General features: G+C 51.2%; 1 protein-coding gene and 1 long non-coding RNA gene across 7 annotated transcripts in view; one reads left to right on the top strand and one right to left on the bottom strand.

Annotated features, from left to right (window-relative positions):
- The window catches only part of dnm3a (dynamin 3a), a 31,541-nt gene that overhangs the window by 2,474 nt on the left and 3,248 nt on the right, over window positions 1-25,819 (bottom strand). For 4 of the 6 annotated variants that reach the window (XR_002836071.2, XR_002836072.2, XM_023794434.2 and 1 more), the window contains exons 3-21: window positions 22,994-23,067; window positions 22,094-22,243; window positions 21,498-21,701; window positions 21,172-21,270; window positions 20,150-20,310; window positions 19,863-20,005; window positions 18,946-19,081; window positions 18,243-18,310; window positions 17,808-17,946; window positions 16,690-16,776; window positions 16,438-16,508; window positions 16,179-16,230; window positions 14,761-14,790; window positions 13,198-13,311; window positions 6,868-6,977; window positions 2,971-3,082; window positions 2,403-2,567; window positions 2,048-2,280; window positions 1,667-1,861 (exon numbers count right to left, since the gene is read on the bottom strand). Coding sequence is in view for 3 of the 6 variants with exons in the window: in XM_023794434.2 (XP_023650202.1) it covers window positions 1,667-1,861; window positions 2,048-2,280; window positions 2,403-2,567; window positions 2,971-3,082; window positions 6,868-6,977; window positions 13,198-13,311; window positions 14,761-14,790; window positions 16,179-16,230; window positions 16,438-16,508; window positions 16,690-16,776; window positions 17,808-17,946; window positions 18,243-18,310; window positions 18,946-19,081; window positions 19,863-20,005; window positions 20,150-20,310; window positions 21,172-21,270; window positions 21,498-21,701; window positions 22,094-22,243; window positions 22,994-23,067 (2,343 nt within the window). In the remaining 3 variants the exon portion in view is untranslated. Of the gene's footprint in view, window positions 1-1,666; window positions 1,862-2,047; window positions 2,281-2,402; window positions 2,568-2,970; window positions 3,083-6,867; window positions 6,978-13,197; window positions 13,312-14,743; window positions 14,791-16,178; window positions 16,231-16,437; window positions 16,509-16,689; window positions 16,777-17,807; window positions 17,947-18,242; window positions 18,311-18,945; window positions 19,082-19,862; window positions 20,006-20,149; window positions 20,311-21,171; window positions 21,271-21,497; window positions 21,702-22,093; window positions 22,244-22,993; window positions 23,068-25,819 lie in introns of those variants that run through there. The other 2 variants (XM_023794433.2, XR_011982836.1) reach the window with 2 other exon arrangements.
- On the top strand, window positions 5,413-6,873 carry LOC140578565 (uncharacterized). The gene is made up of 3 exons (XR_011982837.1): window positions 5,413-5,625; window positions 5,851-5,935; window positions 6,178-6,873. It is a non-coding gene; the product is annotated as an uncharacterized lncRNA (long non-coding RNA).

Here is a 25,819-nt window from a genome sequence, read left to right as displayed (position 1 = left end):
TATGAGTAACCTCTGTCTCTGATAATACCATCAAACAGGTCCGGTATTTTCAGTTTATAAGTAACCTCTGTCTCTGATAATGCTGTCATATGTGCCTAAGTGTCAGTGCTTTCAGCTTATGAGTAACCTCTGTCTCTAATACTCTACTCCATATACACTCAGACCTGGATCACCCCATTTATTAAAATATCAGCAAATTTAAATACTAAACAAGTACTGGGCTTAAATGTGGCTTGGAACCTTGGTCCAGTTCTAATTCATTAAGTACACCTCTTGATAAACAGTTGACTTGCTGAATCTCACCTTGTTCTTTTTCTACATGGGAAAATAAAGTCAGAATGGCAGATTATTCTTCAGTGGGGGGCTGGCCTGCTTAGACGCTGCACATGACATCGGAACCTGAATATCCTACCAGGAAGGGATGTGCTTTGGTCTCAAAGCCACCCTCAGCCTTACATTCATGCTTAGACTCTAACTCATACGTAATCAGTGGTGAATGTGATCCATAATGTCCGAACTCTGCTCTAACAGGTACTATTTGGTGAGAGTGAGAAACTTCATTCCTCCACTTGCACCCGTGGATCCCATAGTGATTAGAGAACTCATTAAAGTTAATTATGTTAATGGTACAAAATGGTCTTATCATCATTGTATGGCATGGTGCTAATTTACTGTATGTTACCCTTCTTGAAACGTACTGTTGAAACTAAAGGGGGGGCGGTATAAGGGGTATATAGAGTACACCGATATTTTTGACAACACCATGCTAATTGGTAGAGTAGGCTTCATTGTCATCAGCTTGCGCCAGCGAATCGCCTCGGAAACGTCAGAGCCCATGCTGCTTAAACGAAGAAATGGCTGAAAGTGCTGCCACAACTAAGGGGAGAGTTTGTTACTGGTGGAACTTCCATTATATGTAATGGATTTGGATTTATGGCTGCTTGATGGTGCAGTGGTTAGCGCTGCTGCCCCACAGCAAAAAGGGCCTGGGTTCTGTCTCTGGGCCGGGAGTAGGTCCTTTCTGTGTGGAGTTCATGCTGTTTCCGTCGGGGGCTCAGTTTCCCTCCCACTGTCCAAAAGTGTGCAGGACAGGTTGATTGGTGACTCTAAGTTGGCCCCGTGAGTATGTGCACCCTGTGTTGGTGGCTGCCCAGGGTTGGTTCCCACCTGCGCTCATTGTTCCCAGGATAGGCTCTGGTCCCCCCTGTGACCCCAGTTGGGAGTAAGCAGTTGCGGTGATGGATGGATTTAGATTTATAAAGTCAGACAATAGGCAGAAAACGATTGTCGGGCAACAGTGGCTGCATGGGGTGGTGATACAAGCAGCCTTTTCTATCATCTCAGATCCAAACACATCCTGCTGTACTTCAAAAGGCGGCACACAATGAAGTGTTTTTCATGCATGGAATAGCAGGGTACTATGTGAAATATTTCCTGGTATTACTGTTAAGGGTACAGTGATAACTACCAGCCAGTTACCAAACCAGTGCTTTACCCCTTCAAGAGCATCTATATTGAAAAAAGAAACAAAAATACTGGGATTTATACCGCTACCACCAATGCTTTAAATTTTACTGTGATATTAATTTTAGGCCATACCACCCAATCCTAGTGGAAACTGCATGCAGGATGCTGAGGTTCTGATCAGTGTCCGGGCCTGGCTTACCTGGGAATACTGGGAGGGGCTCGGTTGGGGCGATTGGGCACCTGCGGGGGCTGGAAAGCATCTGAGCTGTTATTGAAGGGGCCAGGGGGGCCCGGACGAGAGGGTACGGGGGGCGCTGTAGGGGCAGGGCCGCGAGCAGGGGCCCGGGGGCCAGAGGGGAACCTCTTGGAAGCGGTTGGGCTGAGGGGAGGAGACCTGTGATGTGGAGTGCAGCTAATAAACAGCAGATCCTGACAGCGCCACCTTCTGGATCAACATATTTATCACATGACAGCTTAAGATAAACATCGGGTTAGACTTTAGCTACACTTACACAGGCAGCATTAAATGAAAATTTGTACATTGTTTTTTGCACTGTTTTTATGTTTCAAAACACATCACCTGCGACCTGAGCCAGCCTGTAGCCACGAACTGTCAACAGGGGGCGGCAGAGGTGTGGAGATGGTGGAGGTGGAGATGTCACCGATGATGGCCAGCGCCTCCGTGAGGGCGTGGTGTGTGCGCAGGACCTCGTCCCGGCGCTGGGCCTGCTCCGGCGACTCATCCATGAGAGCGTTCTGGTCCCCCGTGGAGTAGAGCTGGGCGAGCAGCTCGGCATTGATGAACTCCTTTACCTAGAAGGGAGACAGGGGACCAGTGGCAGCGAGAGGGCGCACGGGCAGCCGGGAGGCGGGACCAGGGTGGGGGGGTTGGCTCAGTAGGCAGGGTAGGGCCAGGAGGCGAGGTGGGGGCTCACGTTGATGATCATGAGATGCATGATGGTCTTGGGCATAAGGTCTCGGATGCACTTGTTGACGATGGCCATATAGGAGTCCACCAGATTCCGGATGGTCTCCACCTGCCGCTCCAGCTGTGGGTCCATGGAGAAGGAGTCCGAAGGGCCGGAGTTCTCGCCGTCCGCCTGGTGGGGGAAAGAGGAAGTGCGGAGATGGGAGAGGAGGCCAAATGCAGACAGATACGATACATGAAGGTGCGTGAAAGCCAGCAGAGCTCAGAGGAGTGCCCAAAGCCCTTCTCTGGGGCCTGCTACTTGTGTGTGAGCCTTTAAATGCGATGGCGTCCTAACATCACAGCCTGAGTGAGTTAGCTGAAACATCCGGGAGCATCTCGTTTGTGAACGTGCCCCAAGACGGAGACAGAAGTGGGCGGGCCAGGGGGGAGGGCGATGATTAAACCTAGAGCAGGGATCCTCCCCCCCAGGTTAATGTCCCACATGGTGATACTGCAGCGCAGGGATGCCCCTGGTCCTGCCACGATAGACCATGGGGGCAGGAGGAGATGCAGAGGGCGCTACAGGTACTCACTGAGACTTTTTCGGGGTACACCCCAGCACGGAGCAGAGAGGCCTTCCAGCTGTCCACATCGTCCTGGGTGTCACAGGCTAGCTCCAGAAAGCGGTAGTCTTTATAGACATTCCTGAAAAAGCAGACAGGGGCAGCAGTGAAAGCAGAATGGCACGAACGACAGGACACACACGTCAGCAGGACTGGCTGCTCGCACATTCAACCCCACCCATCAGGACCCTCTCTGACATGCACACACACACACACACACACACACACGCACACACACACCAAAGCTGACAGGCCACCGTGGCTGTCAGACACACAGAAACCCAAATTCCCATCAGCTCCATCTGTTAGGCATTCCCCCTGATTACTCTGTTGTTCCTTCTATTTCAGCGTGTGTGTATGTGCGCGTGCATGCGGGTGTGTGTGTATGTGTGCTAGCATCCTGTGTGGGGAGAGATCGAGGATTTATCAAAGCCAGGCATCTCCAAGTGGGATTTGTTCTCCAAAAAAAAAACACGCAAGTGCACACACAAACGCACACATACACTTCATCTCCAATTAGAATCAAAAGTCTCACTGCGCCTTATACGAGGCCTGGATTTGGCGGCGTTGAGGTAACTGGCTTGCATCTCTGTTCAGGGGCAGGCTGTTCATTGTTCACTGGGACAGTGTGAGCGCTGTAGCCCTGTCTGCTTAACGGACATTTTGCAGATCGCCGTGTGTTTGCTCCGGGGTAAGCCTGCGACAGTTTGACAGCCAGTGTGTGATGGAAGGGCAGCCGAAGAAACAGGATCCAATATAATGGGATCACCAGGGCCAAGATCTGCTACAATGGGATCACCAGGGCCAGGATCCACTACAATGGGATCACAAGGGCTAAGATCCGCTACAATGGGATCACAAGGGCCAGGATCCAATACAATGGAACCACAAGGGCTAAGATCCGCTACAATGGGATCACCAGGGCCAGGATCCAGTATGAGTGGATCACATCTCTCCCAGTTTGGGAGGTGTCCATTCGAACACAGCGGCTCTCTAAGATAGTGACCCCCCACCATTGCGCAGTGCGCAGACCGAAGCCAGTCATTAACATGCCTTTCCCCCCTTTCCTCAGCTCCCTCGCGCCAGGAATTTTCGTTTTGCGGAATTTCTGTGCAAAGCGCTGGCTGCTTTTGATTTGGGGAGTTTCCTGAGGGCTTCGATTACGGTCAGACAGGGACCCTGCGCTGGGATCGGTCTGGCCGGCACACCAGCACAAACAAAGCTACGCGCACAGACGCGGCAAGGGAACAGGGGGCGCCGTAGGACACACTCTGACACATTCCTGGCTGATTCCCGCCTCTCCTCTGCCTCCTGCTTCCCGCTCCGTCTTTGTGGTGAGCACGGAAATTCTTTCCTAACAAGAGAAGCTTCGACGCTCAGTCAGGGGTGGGCCTGGATCTGATTAGCTGCTTAATTAGCCTGCAGACGCTATTCTGCCACTCGCTCTTTTGTAGAAACGCTGGATGGGATCATAAACAGACCCCCAAACCCCCCATCCCCCCTGGCTCTCCCGCTCCTTTAACTCGTACCGTTGGATTTTTTAAAAATCTTTCCTAAAACCGTTTGTTTCTCATCATGAAATATTTTTTTTTTCTATTTCTTCATCCAGCCAATCTGTCCAAATGGGCAGCCCGGCCCAAAGCAAAAAGCCAAAAGCTCTGGCAGTTAATTCTCTGTTAGGCGGTTTCGCTGAGGGACAGGGAGGCGTCTCCATCACTCTCCTTCGCTTTGGGACATCATGGCTGAGCATTATGGCTGAACGTCACACTTGAGCATCACAGCTGAATGTCACGGCTAAGCATCATGACTGAACGTCATGACTGAGCATCACGGCTGAGCGTTACGGCTGAGCGTCACAGCTGAGCATCACGGCTGAGCATCACGGCTGAGCATCGCGGCTGAGCATCACGGCTGAGCATTATGGCTGAGCATCACGGCTGAGCGTTATGGCTGAGCGTCACAGCTGAGCATCGCAACTGAGCATCGTGGCTGAGCATCACGGCTGAGCGTTATGGCTGAGCATCACGGCTGAACATCGCGACTGAGCATTGCGGCTGAGTGTCACAGCTAAGCATCATCGCTGAGCGCTACGGCTGAACATCACGATGGAACATCTCAGGAAGCCCCCACCACCCACCTGAGCAGAGCCCCCCTGAGGACACACCCAAACATACCCTAAATCCCAGTACAAACTACTGCGAATGTGACTGGCTGCAGTGTGGGGAAACAGGGCCTCCAGACACTACCCGGGGGGGGAGGGGGGGAGTTTTGTCGAATTGTGTGCTATACGGTGTCTACAGTTCGTCTGGCTGCTGCATGTGGCTTTGAGACAAAACGGCAAAGCAGCCACTCTGCTGCTCCTTCCAAGGTGCTGGAAACTGCAAGCTGATACGCGGGATCATCTAACAGGCCAATAACACACAAGCAACTCCAGCTTAAATCAGGAGAGCTGCAGCAATAACACCATAAATCAGCTGCAGTAACAATTTACGCCTATTCTGCTCTGTGCCGCTAAGGGCACAAGTATTAATAAGTACAGAAGCTCCTCGGAGTGACTTTTTTGATTCAGAGCGAATACAGATCCCAGTATTCTGAGTTAAAAGCAACCAGCGTAAGAAAACATAGGTGAGTACCAATTTCAACAAGGAGTACCGAGAATAACCTCAGCCTGCCGAAAGGATTCCTCGTCTGTGCATCCTCTACCCGATACACCCCTTAGCATCCCGATAAATGATGGCATTCTGAAAGAAACGTTGATTCGTCCCGATTTAGCTTCTCAGAAGTGGAGTGAATGTGTATTTAAATGCTAAAAGAAACCGGCGGCTTTTCCCTCATTTCAAACCGGCATAGCGGAAGGAACAGAGAGCGCAGGAGGAGAAGGAGGAGGACAGAAGTAGAGCTGTGCAGCATGGCGATGCCCGGCCGCTATCAACAGGTGAGAGTGTGAAGAGTTGCTCGATACAAATGAGCAAATGCGCATATATGTGAGTGAGTCAGTGTCACTGTTGACTAGTTTTAAGAAGAAGGATTTTATACTGAAAAGAGCCCAAGTTGAGGAATGTTACTGTGAGAGCGTAGAGAGGAAGCTGTGTTTGGATTTGTCAATTAAAGATAATAATAATTCATCATTTTTATCTATTCCCATGGATAAATTATCTTTTTTATGCTTCTCCCAAGCTGGCCAGCCACCATAGCAGCGCCCATGGGATTAAGGGTCTTGCTCAAGGAGCCGCAAACGTAACGAGGCCGGGCTCAGACCCACAGAGGCTTAGCCCATTGGACCACACACTGCCCCCCAAGCACTCCTTGTGTTCCTGACCATGTGTTTAAGAAAGAGAATATGTTGTAACCTTTCCACAAACTATCTGTACATAAAAGCAGGTATTATAAGTATTTAGGGCACACCCTCCTTGAAAGCAGAGTCAGCAGTGGTATTATATATATTTACTGCTCTATTCAGCAACTTCTTTGGCATGGCGGAGGGCTGCTGGTTTTACCACTTATGTCTGACCTACTTTCACATGACAAATAAGCAATAAAAATGAAGGAAACTCTTCACGTGTCTTTACAGACGGTAACTGGCTGAGACACTGTGCCTGTGATCAAACGTCACTGGCAGAGTGACATCAGCGTCGGGCTCCTGAGTGAGGCCCTAACCCTCCAGGGACCGTCTGAACCTGCTTACTGTACATCACTTTGAACCTGCAAAATGTACATCACTTTGGATTAAAGCATCTGCTCAATAAATAAAATGCAATAAATGTAAACCACTATATCACTCAGTCAAAGAACCAGAACCCAGTGCATCAGAGATCTGGAACCCGGTGCGGAGCGAGGAAACGCTCCAACTCGCTGCCGTCAGCTGACCTCTGCTCAATGTTAAAGATGGCGAAGATGTGCTTGCTGGACATGAATCCTTTCTCCACGTCGCGCACCTTCAGGTTGTCCAGAGGCAGCATGTACTTCTTCTCCTTCTCCTGAGACAGACAGAACAACAGAGAGAAGATCGGACTCCATCAGAAGAGCATCCCTGCAGCTGAGATTAATGCACGCAGAGGTCACTCTGAGGGGGAGGTTACTGCCTCACAGTGGGTCACAGGCCTGACAGTAAGAAATCAGGCCTGCAAAAAACACCCCTGCAGAGGCCTGCCTTCCCTGCATGGCGGAGGGTTACATCAGCCGCGAAACAGCAGAACGTGGGAAACGGTGGGTGTCAGAAACAGCTGGGTCACGTCTGAGAGAAGGAGGGCCAGACGGAGGGAGGCAGAGGGAGCCGTGTGAAGGGCGGGCGGGAGGCTGGGAGGGGAAAGGGCGACAGAGGCCATGCGGCAGGTGGAGGAGGTTCAGGCACCAAGGGATGGCGGCAGAGAGGCATCACAAAGACGAGCGTCTGCTCTGTTCAAGGGTAAGATGGAACTTTATTCATCCTGTGAGAGGAAATGCCTTTGTCCAGCAGCACAGAGAAATACAGCAAAGAATAATGTAATGTCAGTAATAAAGTAACCATAAAAATAATAAGTAATTGAATAAATATCCCGTTGACATAATGAATCTCCCTTTGTCCGTCCATTTTCAGGGACGCTTGTCCCTGTGAATATGCCCGTACACGCAGGACACAAGGCAGGAGACACACACACACACACACGCACACACACAGACACAGTCATGTAATCATATCTTTTTGGGGACCGCTCATTCATTTCTATGGGAAAAATGCTAATCCTAACTATGACAACCTTATCCCCTACCCAGCACTAACCCTAACCCTAACCCTAACCAAACAAAATACAAGTCTTTTTGCATTTTTAGTTTTTTCAGTGCAGTCACAGATTTTAACAAAATAGTGTTTACCCATATGGGGACCAGGAAAAAAAACAGGTATTCGTCACGTTGTGGGGACATTTGGTCCCCACAATGTAAGGTATACCTGGACCACACACACACACACAGTCCCCATAAACAACATATCCCTGACTATAAGAGCAAAGCCACAGTAATGCAGACTGGACCCGTGCTCGGTGCCGCCACCCTCAAGCTGGGGATGATGATACCACTCAAACAAAAAACCTATTTTACAGATGTAACTGTGTTATTTGTCGAGTTACCGCTGCGTCCAGCTTTTAAGCATTTTGGCCTTCTTAAGTGTCGGCAGGAGACTGATGGAAATTATGAATGTTACCGAGCAGGAATGCACCCCGATATCAGCACCTAGAGGAGCACACCGGGCTGAAGGAGAAGGTCAGACGCCACCTGCAGGAACGTGGAGCAGCTTGCAGAGCGCCTACTGGGACGCGGAGCGTGTAAGGCGAGAGCGAGGGAGACGGGGGCCCACATGTGAAACTCATTAGCCAGGCCGAGGCTCTCAAACACAACATCTCTCCAAAGAAACCCGTTCCTCCATCCTCCACCCAGCCCCCCCCCCACCCACCCACTCCATCAAGAAGGGCTTTCAGCCGCAGGAAACGGATTCAGTTACAGAGAGAACCGTGGAAGCGGGAGTCCGGATGGGCTAAGGGGAGAAAAGAGGACCTGAGGCACCCAGGCAGGAACCCGAAGAGGAATGGAGCAAGGCTCAGGTGACGATGCGGAGAGGAGACCGGCCACGCGGTCCGGCTTGGAGGCTGGCTGTCTGTGAAGGGCCAGTGGCCGGTGTGAACACAGCCTGGAGCTTGTGCACCCAAAACCACAAGGTCCGGCCGTTCAGCAAACTCTGTGAACCCTCAGTTTTCACCCCCCACACCCCCTCCTTTTTCTGTCTTAAACATTTTTTCTTTCCATTCCAGAGAGGCCCACTTCCTGCCTGGGTTTTCAGAGAAACAAAAAAAAATATGGAATGACTGCCTGGCGTAAAGTCTTCAACATCTGGTACCGTTTTAGTGCCCAGAGAGAGAGAAAGAGAGAGAGAGAGAGAGAGAGAGAGGAGGGAAGGAGACATGGAAAGGGGGGAAAAGGTGGGGCAAGAGGGAAGATGGAAGAAAGACACACTGCAAAGCTGGTGTGGAAGAGCCATCTGGGAGGTAGACTCTGAGAGAGGGGGATGAAGAGGGAGAGCCGAGCAGGCAAACGGCAGATCACTTCAAGCGCTTCCCCCAAGGGTCGCATCACGCCTTATATGGCCAGCGGGTCCCTCCCTCTCTCCTGGCTTTTTTTAATATCCCGTCCCTAAATGCTCCACCAGACTCCCGGACGTCTGAGCGAATGTGCCACGTCAAGGCTGGATATTCGGTGCGGCCGCAGCTCCGGGACGGACCTCTGCCGGCGGGACCGGCGGTGCGAGACCAGAACCATGGCCCAAGAAGACCTAAGAGGAGGAAGCGAGGTCCAAAAGAGGCGTCCTGCAAGCGGGGACGTAGGGGAGGGAGCGGGACGCGGAGCTGCCGTCCCGGGGTGGCCGAGCCGGAGCGAGAGAGCGAGCCAGTGAGCAAGCGAGCAGACGGACGGGATCTTGCTCCGTCATCCCAGTGTTCAGACTACCTGTTCAGGATGATACTGGTGTACAGTAGTCTGCACATTGGTTAGACTGTGCAGGACGCGCGTCTGATCGCGGACGGTGAGACGGGGGCGCCGCCGTTCCCGGGGCCTGAGCGGCGGCGTGCCGGCACACTGACAGTAAGTGAGGGGGCAGAGCCCCGGCAGGGTCGTCCACACAAAGGTGACCGGGCACCCCCCACAGCCAGGAGAATGCGGTTACAGCAGCTGGCTGCAGATCCACGCAAAGATGCCTTACTGCACGATTACTCTGCGCTTAATGCTTTACAGACTCCGAAGTGTGAAGGACGTTATCAGTAGCTGGATGCACCGTAACGCTGACTGAGAATGACGCCTCTGTCATGATTTAAGGTTAAGCTGTAAGGTCTGAATCACAGGTCCCACACCGGCAAGCTTCACTAAGTCAGCAGTTGGGCTTCTATACGCACCGTAACGTGTGTGACTGCTGGTGTGTTTTACTGCATGTGAGCCTGTTTGAGTGCTTGTGCGAGATCCGGCCTGAGGTTCACGCACGTAACGCGCAGCGAGGTACACAGCCACATGAGCGTGCGTGGTGGCGGCAGCAGAGAGTGTCAACGGCGTGCAACCAGCGCGGTCTGGGTGTGCGATCTAGGAGGGGTGAGCAGGAGGTTCGGGCAGGCGGGGCTAGGTGGGGGGGTGGGGTGGGGTGAGGGGCATAAAGTGGGGAAATAGCCATGGGATGTGGGATTTCTCCTCACTGACTCTTGGAAACTGGTGTTTGGATAAAGCCTTGCGATTTTCCAGTTAGGAATGTGAGTCCCAAGGAGAGAGAGAGAGAGAGAAGAGGGGGATAGGGGGAGTAGGAATGGGGCAGGCAGACCACACGAGTGTGGGAGGGGGTCTGCATAATGGCAAAGGAGAGGGTGATAGAAATTGGGAATGAGGGCAGGAATGGGACTGACAGACCACACAAATGCGGAGGTCTGCAAGAGAAGGAGGAGGAGAGACAGAATTGAGGTGGAAAAGGGAGAGGAATGGGGGTGGTCTGCAAAATGGAGAAGGAGAGAGACAGACAGGGATAGAAGGAGCAGGAAAGGGGCTGGCAGGCCATGAGTGTGGGAGGGGGTCTGCAAAATGGAGAAGGAGAGAGACAGACAGGGATAGAAGGAGCAGGAAAGGGGCTGGCAGGCCATGAGTGTGGGAGGGGGTCTGCAAAATGGAGAAGGAGAGAGACAGACAGGGATAGAGGGGGCAGGAAAGGGGCTGGCAGGCTATGAGTGTGGGGTGGGAAGGAGAGAGTGGGGGGACTCCTGAGTTGGTAAAGACTCACTAGGCAGTGATGATCCTCTGAGCACAAACTCAAAGGCTTCACTACTGAAGAATTCAACATATAGCCTGTACAGAAAACTGCGGCACTCCTGTGAAGGTCCAAGAGATCTGAAGGAGTCAGGGGCAGCCAGGTCTGCTTACGCTTAAACGGCAGAGCGCGAGCACACATGACATGGTGTTTGGTAAACAATCCAAACGCAGCTGTGGATGACGCGAATTTCTACGGGGGGCGCTTTACGCTGCAGGTCTGCTTGCATCCGCTGACTCATAATTGCTGCCTGACGACACAAAGCAAACATATACTTTAATTAATTTGTCATTTTCTGTTTAAGCCAACTGAATGCATTACAAAAACGTAATATGGTAAATAAATGAGTCCAACAGGAGAATATTTATTTATGTGTGAGTACCAGAGTAGTCAGGTCGGAGTGACTCACTGCACATAAATTAGTGTTTAAGCGTATTTGAAGGCTCATTTGTCTGAGTTTGAGTCAGTCGGTGTGTGTGTGTGTGTGTGTGCGCGCGTGTGTGTGTGTGTGTGCGCGTGCATGTGTCCACTGGTTTGGCTTGGGGCAATTCCAGCTGTGTCAGAGTGAACTCGTCCAAATGCCTGAACTCCCAAGGGGGGGGGGGGGCAGGGTGTACAGGGTGGAGAGAGTGAGGGAAGGAGAGAGAGAGGGAGCGAGAGAGAGAAAGGGGGGAAAAGAGGGGAGCAGGAAGAGGGGGTGATATATGAGACTTCTAGGGGACAATAGGCGAGTTGTGGGGGGGTTGCTGTTTAATTTCCAGAGCATAGCTTGTACTCCTGAAAGCTGGAGCCAGGCTGGAGAAGCGAGATGGCAGAAACATCTGGGTGCCGCACAAAAGGCCGAACTGCACCTTTACCATGCAACATGACTTATAAGAAAATGAGAAAATAAAATGACTAAGAATATGAGAAAACAGGGGTCATGTGTGGCTCCTCGGACTGGGACCTGTGGCTGTGTTCAGAAGGTCAGATCCCAGGGTCGGCAGAGTGATTTCAACACTGGGCCCCTGAGCGAGGCCCTTAACCTCAAATTGCTCCAGGAACTGGCTGACCATATTGTCTAAATTTTACATCACTTAACATGAAACTGTCTGCTACATAAATAAGATAAATGACTTCTGAACGTGATCACGGAACAGTACATGTCACTGTGCTCTGTAAGGCTGAGCTCCACCTAATGGATACCCAAGGGCTGAGTCAAGCCGTGACTAAGTGAGACTTTAAAGTGTCTCTTACCCAGCTGGGCTGTGGGACCTGGGAGGGGGCTGAGTGGAGAAGGAGCTATAGAACACAGCCTGCTTGCTGTGGTGCCACCTCCCTGCGGTTCCTGCATGGGCAGAGAGACACATACCGCGGCCCGCATGCCTTCCAGCGTATCGGGAGACTCGCTACGCCTGCACCACGTATCTCTGTGGCTGTACTGCAGAGCCACAATCCACGGATCCATGCGTGTGCTTCGAATCAGAAAAGACAAGCTGCCTCTGTCTTATAAGCCATGAGGCCTGGAGAGACAGGCAGGCCGCCACGAGCCGCCCAGGAAGCCCAGGAAGTTGTCATGTGTCTGCCTGTCTACACTTGCTGTGCAGAACTTCCTGCACCTGTACAGCAGGCACAGACAGGCAGACAGACGGCAGCCCGCCGGGTGGGCACATATACACGGCCAGCCAATCACAGAGCAGCGTCTGGCCGGCAAATCACAGAGCGGGATCTGGCCGGCCAATCACGAAGCGGCATCTGGCTGGCCAATCACGGAACGCAGCCTCACCAGTGGACACGTGATGTGATGCAGCATCCATGATGCGCTCTGGAAAAACGTGAAAGCTCGACAGGAAAGACCCCCTGCCCCCCACCATCTCTGGAACCTTCCTCCCCACTCCCAACCCCTTGTGTCAGTGAGGCTAATATCATATGACTGGGCGTTACTTTGGGAAACCACCTCCCCACTACCTCTGTAATCATAAATAAAATCCACTGTTCAGATCAGCACTGATCAACCTTCTTTATTTCTACATTCTACAAATGTGTGGTCCAGCAGACTCAAAGGTACTGCACAAGGTTTTACTGAATGTGACTGGACAGACGCAGAGCAGTGCTGTTGAGACAAAATGACACTGGCCTTCCACAGCAGGGAAACACTGGCATTCCCGACAACACGAAATGTACACAGCTTTCTTTTCATGTGTAGATTAGACGCATGGAGAATATTGGTCAGAGTTAATGTCCAAGGAGAACAGAGGAGGGTTTAGTGAAGTTTGCCAGGAGTCTGAGCACGTAATGAGAAACATTTTAAATGAAAGGTCCCGGGAGATTTAAAGGGGAGGGAAGCCACATGAAGGGCAGCTCCAGGGAAATTTAAAGGGGAGGGAAGCCACAGGAAGGGCAGCTCTCACCTCGTCATCCTTAAACCACGACAGGCTCTCCGCTGTCAGCACAAACCAGTATTCCTTGGCCCCACCTTTGATGATGCTGATGTTGTTGATGGTCAGCCAGCCCTTCCGGATTACCTGAGAGGGGGCGGAAGGTCAAAGGTCAGCTTCGACACCAAGGTCATGGTTGGATGGGGGGGGAGGGGGAGGGCACGAGAGCCAGAAGAGAGCTGCCAAACTCAGGATGCTGGTCCAGCAGACTCAAAGGTACTGCACAAGGTTTTACTGAATGTGACTGGACAGACGCAGAGCAGTGCTGTTGAGACAAAAACAGTGGAGATACTTTGGCCTCATTCGTTAAGACATTTCGTTCCTCACTGAGATTCTCATGTTTTCCCAACAGCCTGTTCTGGGAAAATGCTTTTATCATCCATCCATTCATACTGGGCACGGTCACACCCACATTAATAACTACAGTGCTCTTGCATATATTAAATGATACTGTGGTCACATGACTCACTCTGATGTGAATGTCCATTGCTCTCCGCACACACACAGGTGCCCCCCAACAGGTCATGGTGACAGGACCAGAGTTAGCAGTCTATGGGGGGGGTGGGGGGGGGCTTGTACCGGAGAGCAATAAACAAGCAGTTTCATATGTTAATTATGCCGATTACACCTCAGCTGATGTCACTCAGCTGCATAGAGTCCAAGCTTACTCACCTGATGACCTACGTCTCAGACAGAGTAAAAAACCCCCCCTCACCAGAATTCGTGTTTCCCATCAGTGGGTGAACAAACAGCTGCACTTGTTCAGTGAAGCCTCCCCTGTTTGATAAATTACACTTTTAACTATTGCAGGGCTCTGAAACATCACAGTGGTAAATTTACTTTGGGAACAACAGCTAATCGACTAATCAGCTAACCGGCTAATCGGCTAACCGGCTAATCGGCTAACCGGCTAATCGGCTAACCGGCGCAAGTGCAGCTGGGGGGTGCGGGGTGGATTAAAGTGCGGTTAATACAGTAGGAGCTCAGCTCCAGTGAGTAGTGATGAAGAGGCTCGTGAATCAGTGTACACCTGGATTAAAACGTCACAGCCACCTGTATACGGAGCACCTCCTTCAGGATTCATGCACAATTGCAAGATGTATTAAAAAGAAATGTAATTTCAGGTACTGTCAAATTGCATACATTCCAAAGAGATCTTTAGAACCTACAGACAGTCCACATTTTTTGCTCCCTTCCAGCTCCTGTGGACTGTCTGAGGGTCAACAAGGGCCAGATTGGGAAACACTCTTTAGAGGATCATTTAAACATCAGTGAAGTAGATTTTAAAGTTGACCATTAGTGTCGCATTCCAATGTAATCACAACAGAGCGAAACTGGGCCCAGGTGGTGAGTTGGTCAGCCTGAATCCAAGTCGAGCGCGTAAGGGGGGCGTGGTGGAAGCTGCGGGCTCGACGGAGTGCCATGAGAGCAGAGGGTTCGGCGAGGGGGGGGTCACCACATCAGGGCCTCCCCCCACGCCGCACATACAGTTATAATGGAAAGCAGCAGTAAGGCTTACACAAACTGGGCTCGTACAATTTGGCTGGGAGGTGGCGGAGCTGCACCCTGTAACAGCAGCGGGGTGGGGGGGGGAGAGAATAAAAAAGGGCATTAAGACACCATGCACCCCCAGCAGGCGGCCCATGGTGGGGGCGGCACACATGGCGCAGGGCAGGACTGGCGGCAGAAGCTCCACCTGAGAGGTTACAGCCACGACGAGGAGGCACCATGTGGACTGACATTAGCATCACTCTCCAACACAGACATGTCCAGCCTGATCTCCAGGCAGCGCTCAGCTCTGAGCTCTGCTCCACACGTCTGCACCATCCATGTAATCCCCAGGTCTGCAATCATGTAACTGGTGCTGGCCAATCAAAACCCAGGGGGTGGAGTCAGCAGCACCACATGCACCCAGCAAGTCCTTACCAGATCCCCCCTCCCCCCCCAGCAAGTCCAGCAGCTGTACAGAGGAGAGGCCAGGAGGGCGGACCGGACAGCATGCATGGAGTACATTCCAGGGATTGGGGGGGGGGGGGGCTCGAACACGGGGGGAGGGCACAGCAACAAAGACAGACATGGATAAAACAAAAGGCAAGGCAAGATCGACTGTGACTGAGAGCATTGCGTGGGGGGGGGGGGGGGTGTAAGACAAACAGAGACTCAAGAAATGTGGAAACACACAGGGGGCATATGCACACACCTCAAGCACACACAGAGGCTGTCACAAGCGTCACGCACACACCTCACACACACGCACAACCTGTCACACACCTCATGCACACATACAGGCTGACACATCTCACACACATGCCTCACACACACATACGGGCTGTCACACACCTCACACACATACGAGCTGTCACACGCCTCACACACATACGAGCTGTCACGCGCCTCACACACATACGAGCTGTCACACGCCTCACACACATACGAGCTGTCACACGCCTCACAAACATACGAGCTGTCACACGCCTCACACACATACGAGCTGTCACACGCCTCACACACATACGAGCTGTCACACACCTCACACACACGCACAACCTGTCACACACCTCATGCACACATACAGGCTGACACATCTCACACACATGCCTCACGCACATACAGGCTGTCACACGCCTCACACACATGCCTCACACACACATACGGGCTGTCACACACCTCACACACATACGAGCTGTCACACGCCTCACACACATACGAGCTGTCACACGCCTCACAAACATACGAGCTGTCACACGCCTCACACACATACGAGCTGTCACACGCCTCACACACATACGAGCTGTCACATGCCTCACACACATATGAGCTGTCACACGCCTCACACATATACGAGCTGTCACACGCCTCACATACATACAGGCTGTCACACGCTTCACACACACATACAGGTTGTCACATGCCTCACACACACGCCTCATCCACGGGGGCTCAGCTGGACCCACCTGGTTCCCCGCAGAGCTCTTCTGACTCATTGTGGTGCTTCTCTGCTGAGCACTGTGAGAGGTGGGGGACAGGATTATATTTTACAAACCGAAATATGACATTCAATCAACGTTCAATCACACAGAAACAGCAAAATCCCGTGATTATGATAATACTCTCTTAACTACCATGTTCATACAGCAAGTGAGACATTTCCAGGAACATGACTCAGACGCTCTGCAGAAATGTACGGCCGCCCTCCATGACATCACAACTTACTTTGCAAATCCAATGAAATCCTCATGGTTTGTGTTGATGTATGAAAGCTGGACCTCAATAAGCAGCAAGACCTGAAAAAGACGAGACTGTTAGGGACAGTATGTGAATGGCGCAGAGCAGGGAACACACCCACTGTGGGCACGAAGGAGCTGGACTGGCTGTTAATGAAAAGCCCTTCCTGTATGATTGAGTGCTACCCAGCCCAAAGAGGCCCTGATAAGGCAGCAGTGCGTGAGGCTCGGCGTGGCCCACCTGGTCTTTGGCCCGGCTCTCTCGGTCCCGGATGTGTGTGGTCACGATTCTCTCAGTCTCTTCCCGGAGCCTCGGAAAGGACCCCAGCTGAAAGAGGACACACCGCAGCACCGCGTGAGGACAGCCGCACCATATGTGGGACGCTGGCATTCGATTTAGGGGGGAATCAGGCCAGTGTGGAAGGATATTCAGTAGGACAGCCAGCGGTGATTCATTACGATCCAGCAGTATAAGCAGAACTGCACGATGTATCAATTAACATATCGGTCGAACTTTGTTAAAAGTCAAGACATCAGCATCAGTCTAATGTGACAATCTTGTTCGCTGATATTTGAACTATATCAATATTCAAAGTCAGAAGCACCAGGGCTAAAGACACAACTAGTACAATACTGGACATAACCGTAGTGAAGGGTGAGGGATTCTGTCAGCTCATTCAGCACCTGGGAGAGCCTCACAGTAACAGCTCGCAAGAAGCAAATCGGACCTGCAGACCGATCATTTGTCTCCCAAAGAATGAAAAATGATGTATCGAAGGTTAGCTGGTCAGTATCAACAATATTAGACAAAAATATATCGGTTATCAGCATCGGTGAAAATTGCCACATCAGAGCAATACAAGGTGCATAAGAACCCTTGGCCAGAAACAGCAGAAATGAGGGGAGGTGCTGTGAACAGGAAGGTGGAAGACCCTGTGGGAGGCCCAGCGGGAGGTTCTGTGGGAGGCCCAGTGGGAGGCCAAGCTGGAGGCCTTGTGGGAGGCCCTGCTGGCGATGCAATGGGAGGCCCTGTAGGAGGTCAAGCGGGAGGCTCAGCAGGAGGCTCTGTGGGAGGCCCTACTGAAGGCACAGTAGAAGGCCCAGTGGGAGGCCAAGCTGAAGGCTCAGCGGGAGGCCAAGCAGGAGGCCTTGTGGGAGGCCCTGCTGGAGATGCAATGGGAGGCCCTGTAGGAGGTCAAGCGGGAGGCTCAGCAGAAGGCTCTGTGGGAGGCCCTACTGAAGGCACAGTAGGAGGCTCAGCGGGAGGCCAAGCTGGAGGCCTTGTGGGAGGCCCTGCTGGCGATGCAATGGGAGGCCCTGTAGGAGGTCAAGCGGGAGGCTCAGCGGGAGGCCTGGTACCTTGACGGTGCACTGCCGCACCGTGCTGACAAGCTCCTGGATGACCATGTCGACACACTTGAGGCACGGCCCCTTCAGCTTCACGATCTGCTTCTTCACGATGGCCTCGAAGGCCAGGTCCGGCGTGAAGAGCCCCGTCCTGGGGGAGGTGGACAGCCACGCGGGGGCAAAAGGGTGGCCAGAGAGGGTGGAGACAGGGGGAAGGCAGAGATGAGAGCCGAAAAAGCGAAAGCAAAAGACGGGTGACAGGGAAGGACAGATGATGGCTGGGGCCTCAGGCACCGTGGCCTGCTACCATCAGGACCAGAATGAGTCAGGTTCCGTACCCCTTCGCTAACCCTTTGGCCATATGTGCCAATTTGGACAAAAGCAAACACACCCTTTAAGAGAGGAGTGTCAGAATCAGGCATGCGAGTCTCAGGCTGACGATCTCACCTGATCCCATGGATGTTCTTAATGGCGTAACTAATTTCCCGACGTAAGTCCTTCTCGTCAAACTCCATCTGTGGGTGATGAAGGGCAGGTTAGAGAGTCTCCTGCCTCCTTCACCGTTTCCAACTTTCTATTTTCATTTCAAGTGGAAAACATGAATCATGACAGATCACAGTCATCTGTCACTGATTTTAAATGAATAGCTTTTTTCCAATAACAGTCAAATTAGCGTGTAAAATAAACAGCATTATATTTATGCAGCACACTCAGACGAATCGTTTGAATGATGACGTTTTGTTCTGCCTGAAATGGCATCCTGCCGGTGCCTCCACGGTGCAGAAATGCAACCAGTACTTATTCTCCTGCAGACTGCGTGCAACCCATTAGAAGTTAATCTATTACACACAATTAGAAACAGAAGTTTTCCAAGCACCATCTGGGCTGCCCATTCCTCAAAATCAGGCTGCATATGGGCACCAATCACACTCACATTTTTCAGGGATAATGTGTTCAAGCCACATATTTGGACTTTTCTCTCCATCAAATAATTCGCCACAGCACAGGACAGATGCCTACAAATAGTAGAGAGGCGGGGGGCTAGCAGAGACGACGAAGCCAGCACTGGCCCGACACACCAGACTTGAGGGTACGTTGTAGTCAGACGCTCCACATGGGCCTGGCAGCAGAAGGACACAGGCCGGCTCACCTTGACCAGCTCGAAGGGGAAGCGCTCGTGAAAGATGCGGTTGATCTTGGCTCCTCCGGACAGCTCCACCGTGTCCACCTGGTCGCCGGAGCCCTCGATCCTCTTCTCGAAGTCCACGGAGAACTGCTGGACCATCCTGCCAGGGAAAAGCTGAGCTAAGAATGTGTGCGGAAAGCGGACCGGGAGAGAACTGAACGCTACAGGCAGGTGGGTGCCGGACCTCCATCCACAGCCTACAGGGAAGCTTCTGGATTCACAATGGGTTTATAAAGGGAGGCCTCAGTACAACCAAACAGTCTGGCACATCCATAACAGGAAAGACATTAAGAGGACACCTGAAAACTGAGGGTGGCATGATGTCAATTCTGTTTACATGGGATTCTTCCTGCCTCCTCCCACAGATCGCAGCCATTTAAGTTAGGTGCCTCTAAACTGCCCTTTGGATCTGATACCTCGCGTGTTTGTGCCCTGTGACAGACTGGAACCCCGTCCCGGGCCTCGCTGCACTTCTGGAAGAGACTCCCAGCTCCCCATGACGTCACTCCGCTTGCAATGGAAATTAATCCTGCTTTTGTGCTCCCAACATGTCAGCGAGTAGCGCCGAAATCAAACCGGCAGGTCTGCGTCTGTCTAGGAACAAGCGTGCTGTTTATAAATAAAGCCTCGGTGTCACAGGGAGCTGCGCTTTGTGTCATTCCTGGAAATGGTGAAATCGCTTTCAGGCGCTCTCTGACATTCAGCGTCCACACGGAGCTCTGCACGGCTTGGCCTCTCGTCACCTCTTGCTGAGTGGATTAACGCACGGGGGTCAGGATCCGGTTTCAGGCGACGTATAAACGGTACTGAGTGCACCAGGGTGACGGTTCTGTTTAAGACCGCGGCAGGCCACCCCTGGGGGCGGCGGGGGGGATACTCACTGCAGCAGAGCCTTGGTCTTGCGGGAGGGGTCGTCTGGCCGGAAATGGCGGTACTCCTCGGCCTCTTTGTCCAGAGCCAGCAGCTGCGTCTGTAGCTTGCTGCGGAAGGCAGGCAGGGTGTCCCGTATGTGGTTCGTCAGTTGCTGCAAAGACGCACGGGGTCACACAGTGAGGAACACGTCCATTCACACCATCGCTCCCCATCACAAGACATTCTGACTATATGTATACGGCCTTTTACAGGAGCCACAGGATATCCCCCCCCCTGCACCACCGCCCCGCCCCACCTGGTTGAGCGCCCTTTGCAGGTGCGGTGTGCCCATGCTGTCGGCTATGTGCCGGTAGGCAGGGTGCGACAGGAAGAACTTCCTCTCTGCGGCGAGGGCAGCCTTGATGTCCTTCTTGCCCTCTATGTCCTTCTGGCTGCGGTTCACTACGCCGATGTACCCTGACAAGATGGGGGGGCGGGGGGCACAGAATCTGAGCCTTCAGTGTCCTAATTGCTTACTAACCTGATGATAAAGATCTTGAATAAATAAAAAAAGCTCTCAACCCCTCATTAGTGCCAGCAGCCACTCCAATAGCACCTCTAAACAGATAAAGTGTTTCAGCTCTTTAGGGAATCAGTGTGTGGTCAGTGGCCTCACACCGCCAGCGCAGTGGGGTCCTGCTTCAACTCTGGATGTGTGCGGTCAGCACATGGACTTCATGGTCATTTATACAGACAGCTCTGTAAAACTTACTCGCCGTAAAGTTACTATTTTTCCAGCATAAAATTTTAGCCAAACTGTGTCGAAAAATGCATTTGTTTCCATAGTCCTGTGATATGATTTACAGTAGTGTTGTGGAATGCAAAACCCAGACACACTAACTAATGAAAAATCTTTCAAACCCCCAAGCACTTCTGAGGATTTTCCACAGAAAAAAGTGAATGAGAAGCAGGTCCGTAGCCAGAAATACATTTTGTGGGGGTCCACCAGGGTGCCTGGTTACATTTAACCTGTTGGGGTGGGGGTGGGGAGTAGTTTCGTTGAGGAGGGGGGTTCAAACTTGTGACCAACAGCAAACAATTTTTTCCTGATTGGAAGGACACTCCCTTCATGGGGCAAAGACCCTGGCGAGGACCTGAATCACCAGTCCCCAAAAAGTAAGCAGTGGCAAGGAAAAGCTTCCTGAGACAGGAGGAGACCCACGGAGGAGCTGGACTTAAGGAGGAGACCTAACCTGCTCTGACCAGCGGGGAATGAGCTGTGTACTGTAACTGTACCATAAGAGGCCTGTGACGGACAGAGGGGTCACCCTGCTATACCTCTGCGTAGGGGCAGCAGCTTGTTCTCCAGAACATCCCGGGCATCAGTTCCCTCATCCATCAGGTCCAATTTGGTCATGACTCCGATGGTGCGCAGTCCTAAGGAGAGAGGCGGGTGGCAGGGGACACTGACGCCAGCTGCACTCGTGTGTCACCATAAAGTCACCCCGCCTGGCAGATGCTTAAACCTGATCCCTTCCTTCTGCATACAGTCCGGAAGGCAGCCACCAAGACGGTGGTGTTTATAGGGGCACGCCCCAAGAGGTTACACTAGTGTTACACCAGCACAAAAACAGCCACCGTCCAATCAGAGTGGCTGCTCTCACCCTGAGGGTCCACGTCTTTGGCCAGCTTGAGCGCGTCGGAGTTGGCCAGGTCCGTGTTGGCGGGGGTGACGGCCAGGATGAGGCAGTTCTCCCTGCAGATGAACTGCATGATCATGTCTCGGATCTGGTATTCGATGTCGGCTGGCTGGTCCCCCACAGGCACCTTGGTGATGCCGGGCAGGTCGATGAGCGTCAGGTTGAGCACTGCAGGGCGTGGGGCACACACAGGGCAACAGAGGCATGGCGGCATGGTGACACATCGACACGGCCATCGAAGAAATGCAAAGGTACGAGGAACGCAAAGGTATGGACACATGGGGACAGGAGCTAGCCAAAGCACGCCCCTGGCAACCACCACAAAGAACATCAGGGTCTGTATTCGTCTGTTAACTTAAGAGGATCACCAGGCTTTTATTAATTCCTCACTTAATTTTGAAATGCAATGTCTGTTTCTCATTTAGCCAACTGTAGTGAGATGATTTTATTTACAGATTGAAGGTCTTATCCCTTAAACTGTCTGGGGTATTTTAAGGTTTATGGGTGAGCCAGGAGGTGGGGCCTGGAGGTGGGGCCTGGGCTGGGAGCTGGATCCGTACCGTGCGGGGAGCAGACGCGCAAGTTGATGGGCACAGGAGAAATGCCCTTATTAGCCCCTGTGAGGCGATCCGTCTCTGCCTCGATCTCCAAGCGAACCTCGTCGAAGTCAGTGAATTTCTTCCCTTTGCAATGGAGGAACTCGGCATATTCTGGAGGGTGGAGGGAAAATGGTGGGGGGGGGACATGGATGTTTCGGTGGGTAACCAGGAAGCGTATGATGGTCTCCGGGGTCAAAGACTTAAAACAACAACACAAAATGCACACTCACACAGCAGACCAATATTTTCTGCTCAGTCATAAATGTACACAGGTCAAATCCATTGTGATCCCCTTCTGAATCCTACATGCCTTCCAAAGAGACCAGGCTATAAGAAGACAGGCTATCTTTGTGTCTCCCTGCGACATCAACCATAAATACTTAAGGGAGAAGGAGACAAGGGTACAGCCACTACTCTGTCTGACCTTATTTCAAAAGCTCCATTTCTCTGAAAGTTTGCACAATACTGCAAAGCTGAGGAATCCAGGAACAGGCTACAGGCACTGCCCCTTATTCAAACCATATTTGTGGTCAGTGTAGTAGTAATACATCAGTCTCAGATTCTAATAAATATATTGAAGAAAAGCCAGTATCTCAGCCAGACTAAATATGTAGAACTTTTCATTGTGATAGGAAAAACAACAGGGACCATTAAATCTGGTGAGTGGAAACATCACCCTCTGGTGGCCGTTTCTTTAAACATGCCCGACCACCAATCCACCAGACAAGACCCGGTTTCAGTCCGTAGTGAGCAGCATGTAGGCTAATGCGGATGGGTAAAGTGCATGTTTATACAGTGGCGCCCCCTTGCAGCCACAGAGAGTGAAGCACCCGATGCTGAAACTCCAGCACACAGTTGTACCTGCATTGGAGCTGATGAGTTGCAGGACCAGTGGCCGGCGAGTGACGATCCCAGAGCCTCTGGGCAGGAAGTCCCTGCAAAACAGGCATCTTCGGAAAAGGAGAACACCAACACTGCAACCCCCCCCCCCGGCCCCCAATCCTCAGCACCTCCCTCAGTGTGAGCCAGACGCTCCATCATTATGGTCCCTGTCTACTGCAATGACCTTGAAAGACCTACTGCCCCCCCGGAGAGGCTCAGCACCAGATTGCCTGTCTGGTCAGAATGCAAGCAGACCCATATACACCGGAACACCTTTGTTCGATTTGGATGGCCGCCCTGAAATCCTCTGTTTATGGGTCATTTGCACCTGATTGATGTCAAGTTTACAGCCATTTCAATAAAATCACCATCAATAAAAATTAAGAAAATACTGAGGCCCATAAATGCTAGGATAACACATGTAGCATGCACTAGACACAGAGATACTGCCATCAAAAGCAACATTATTATAAGAACATAAGAACATAAGAACATAAGAAATTTACAAACGAGAGGAGGCCATTCGGCCCATCAAGCTCGTTTGGGGAGAACTTAGCTAATAGCTCAGAAAAAGTTATGGAACATCAAAGGAAATAATGACACGAGGAAAGCTGCTAGCTCAAGAAATAATCACTGAAACAGCAAAGTGCGGCACAAACGTAAATGTAACTGCAGTTTGTAAACACAGCTGGACATCATGGAAAACATGCTGCCTTCAGTTATTATGTTTGCCAACCTCACCATGAGTGAGGTGCCACACCCAAGAGCATGGAAGCCACAAAGGGTTACTTCTAATATCGCCAACACTCCTCTCATCTGCTAAGGAACAAAGTCAAAGAGAATCATGTCATGAATTCACGCTTCCCAGTCTGGCAATTTAAAAGGCAGCAGACCGTCAGATACTTGCACATTTTAGTGAGATCTTTAATTATAATAATTATAATGACACTGCATAGGCCGACACAGAGAGATGCCAGGTGTATCTATGGGCAAACTCATAGCTCATCTTTCCCTGCCATTTTGTGGTAAGGGGACATGTACTCATTTGATGAAAGAGAGCGAGAGAGATTAAAAGCTGACAGGCTGTGGGAGGCGCCGCCAGGGAGGAGACCCAGTTAATGAGCACAACACGAGACGGGGAGCGCCCCCAGCAGGTGAGGCCTGTCCTACATACCCCGCCAAGCCAAGGACGCCATTCACTAGCAAACCGCTCCACATAATAGTCTTTCTTGTACAGGGTATACGACATAATGCTCATGGTATAAAGTGCTACTCTCTATGGTGAACTTGGTCACTACGGAAGCTGCAGCATTTTACTGACACAATGGTGGGTCTGGCAAGCTGGGCCAGTGTAAACAGAGACACCCTGCTGAGCTAGGAGCTCCATCAGTGTCCTTCAGGCTAATTCAGCAGCACCTGCATATCAGATGAGCTGAATTATGCTCAAAGGAAGCGCAGAAGGCCTGACCCCAGCAGGTCTGTGTGACGGATGGGCAGATCAGTGCAGCATGCAATAACTCCCCCGAGCCCAGCGCACTCCAGGGGACCTTGAATAATCATTTATTCAGCCTCTTTCCTCTCTTATTTGCTAGACGCATGCAAAGTGACTTTTTTAAGGTAATGTTTACTGAAGCACTGCTCCCCAGCTGGCACAGACACCTGCAGCCTTTTAGTTTCTAAATCTGAGGTCTTTGTTATCTGAAGGAAAACGACACAAGCAGACAAACTTTGGAGCCCATGACCATGACACTAATTCCATAAAGTGTGTTTAATCACTGCCACCACACAAAACACTGCAAATTAATATTACAATACTTTGCCAGGAGCACAACCATGCTTACATCTTTACCCATGCACTGAGAGGTCTATGAGCAGTGTATATATATATATATATATATGTGTGTGTGTGTGTGTGTGTGTGTGTGTGTGTGTAAGATCAAATGTTCGACCCCAAACTACTTCACAGCTACAGTTTCCTAATATTACCCATAACTTTAAGAGGGCATTTGAGGAAACTGACCTAAGTGCCTGATATTCAATAGCAGATGTTCAATTTACAATTTAAGAAACGTGAAAGTTCCAGGCCCAATATTACGATATCACACATCAACATTTGCCTCTATAGTGGTGAGATGTGTTAGAGGTGTAATTTCCTTGCAAACATGAAATCAAAGCAGAATGAATGGGAGAACAACCCAGTGATTATGAATGACTGGCAAAATTGTGGACTGGCCATGTGGTGTGTGACCAGCCCATCTCACCAGCAGGCCCACTTGGCACATTCTACCCGGCTAACTGAATGAACGTGAGACGCGGCACACTGCTCTAAGCTGACAGGTTGACTTAACACCTTTCAATTCATGAAAATGATAGAAAGGTAGACATGACACCTTCCCAATTTGCACGATGACAAGTGACAAAGCAGACAGTGCTATAACACAGACATGAGGCTGTGCTTCACCGAGGTCCCAAGCGAACAAATCTGTCTTTGTTCATTTCCAATTCATGCATAGAAAACAATATTTGCTAAAAATGGATGCATCTTAATTTCTGGTCACTCCGACATAGAATGAGAAATACCCCTGCAGATATGACGTTTCCTAAGAAATACCGGCTTTTTGGGATAATGTAGCCAGAAGCAGAAATGAAAGGAATGAATATATATACAGAAAGAGAACCCAATGAAAGAGTCCCAAGTGTCACCCAAGCACTTAGACCTAGTTAGGGCACTGCCTTGACATTGTTCATTTTCCACTCAAAGCTGTCAGGTCAGCAGGGAATATTAGCAGAATTCTAACTCATTGT

Source organism: Paramormyrops kingsleyae, chromosome 15 (genome assembly GCF_048594095.1).
Source record: "Paramormyrops kingsleyae isolate MSU_618 chromosome 15, PKINGS_0.4, whole genome shotgun sequence".
In the NCBI taxonomy this organism is placed as follows: Eukaryota; Metazoa; Chordata; class Actinopteri; order Osteoglossiformes; family Mormyridae; genus Paramormyrops; species Paramormyrops kingsleyae.
The sequence above is the reverse complement of the archived record's forward strand: the minus strand, read 5'-3'. Positions and strand labels throughout refer to the sequence as shown.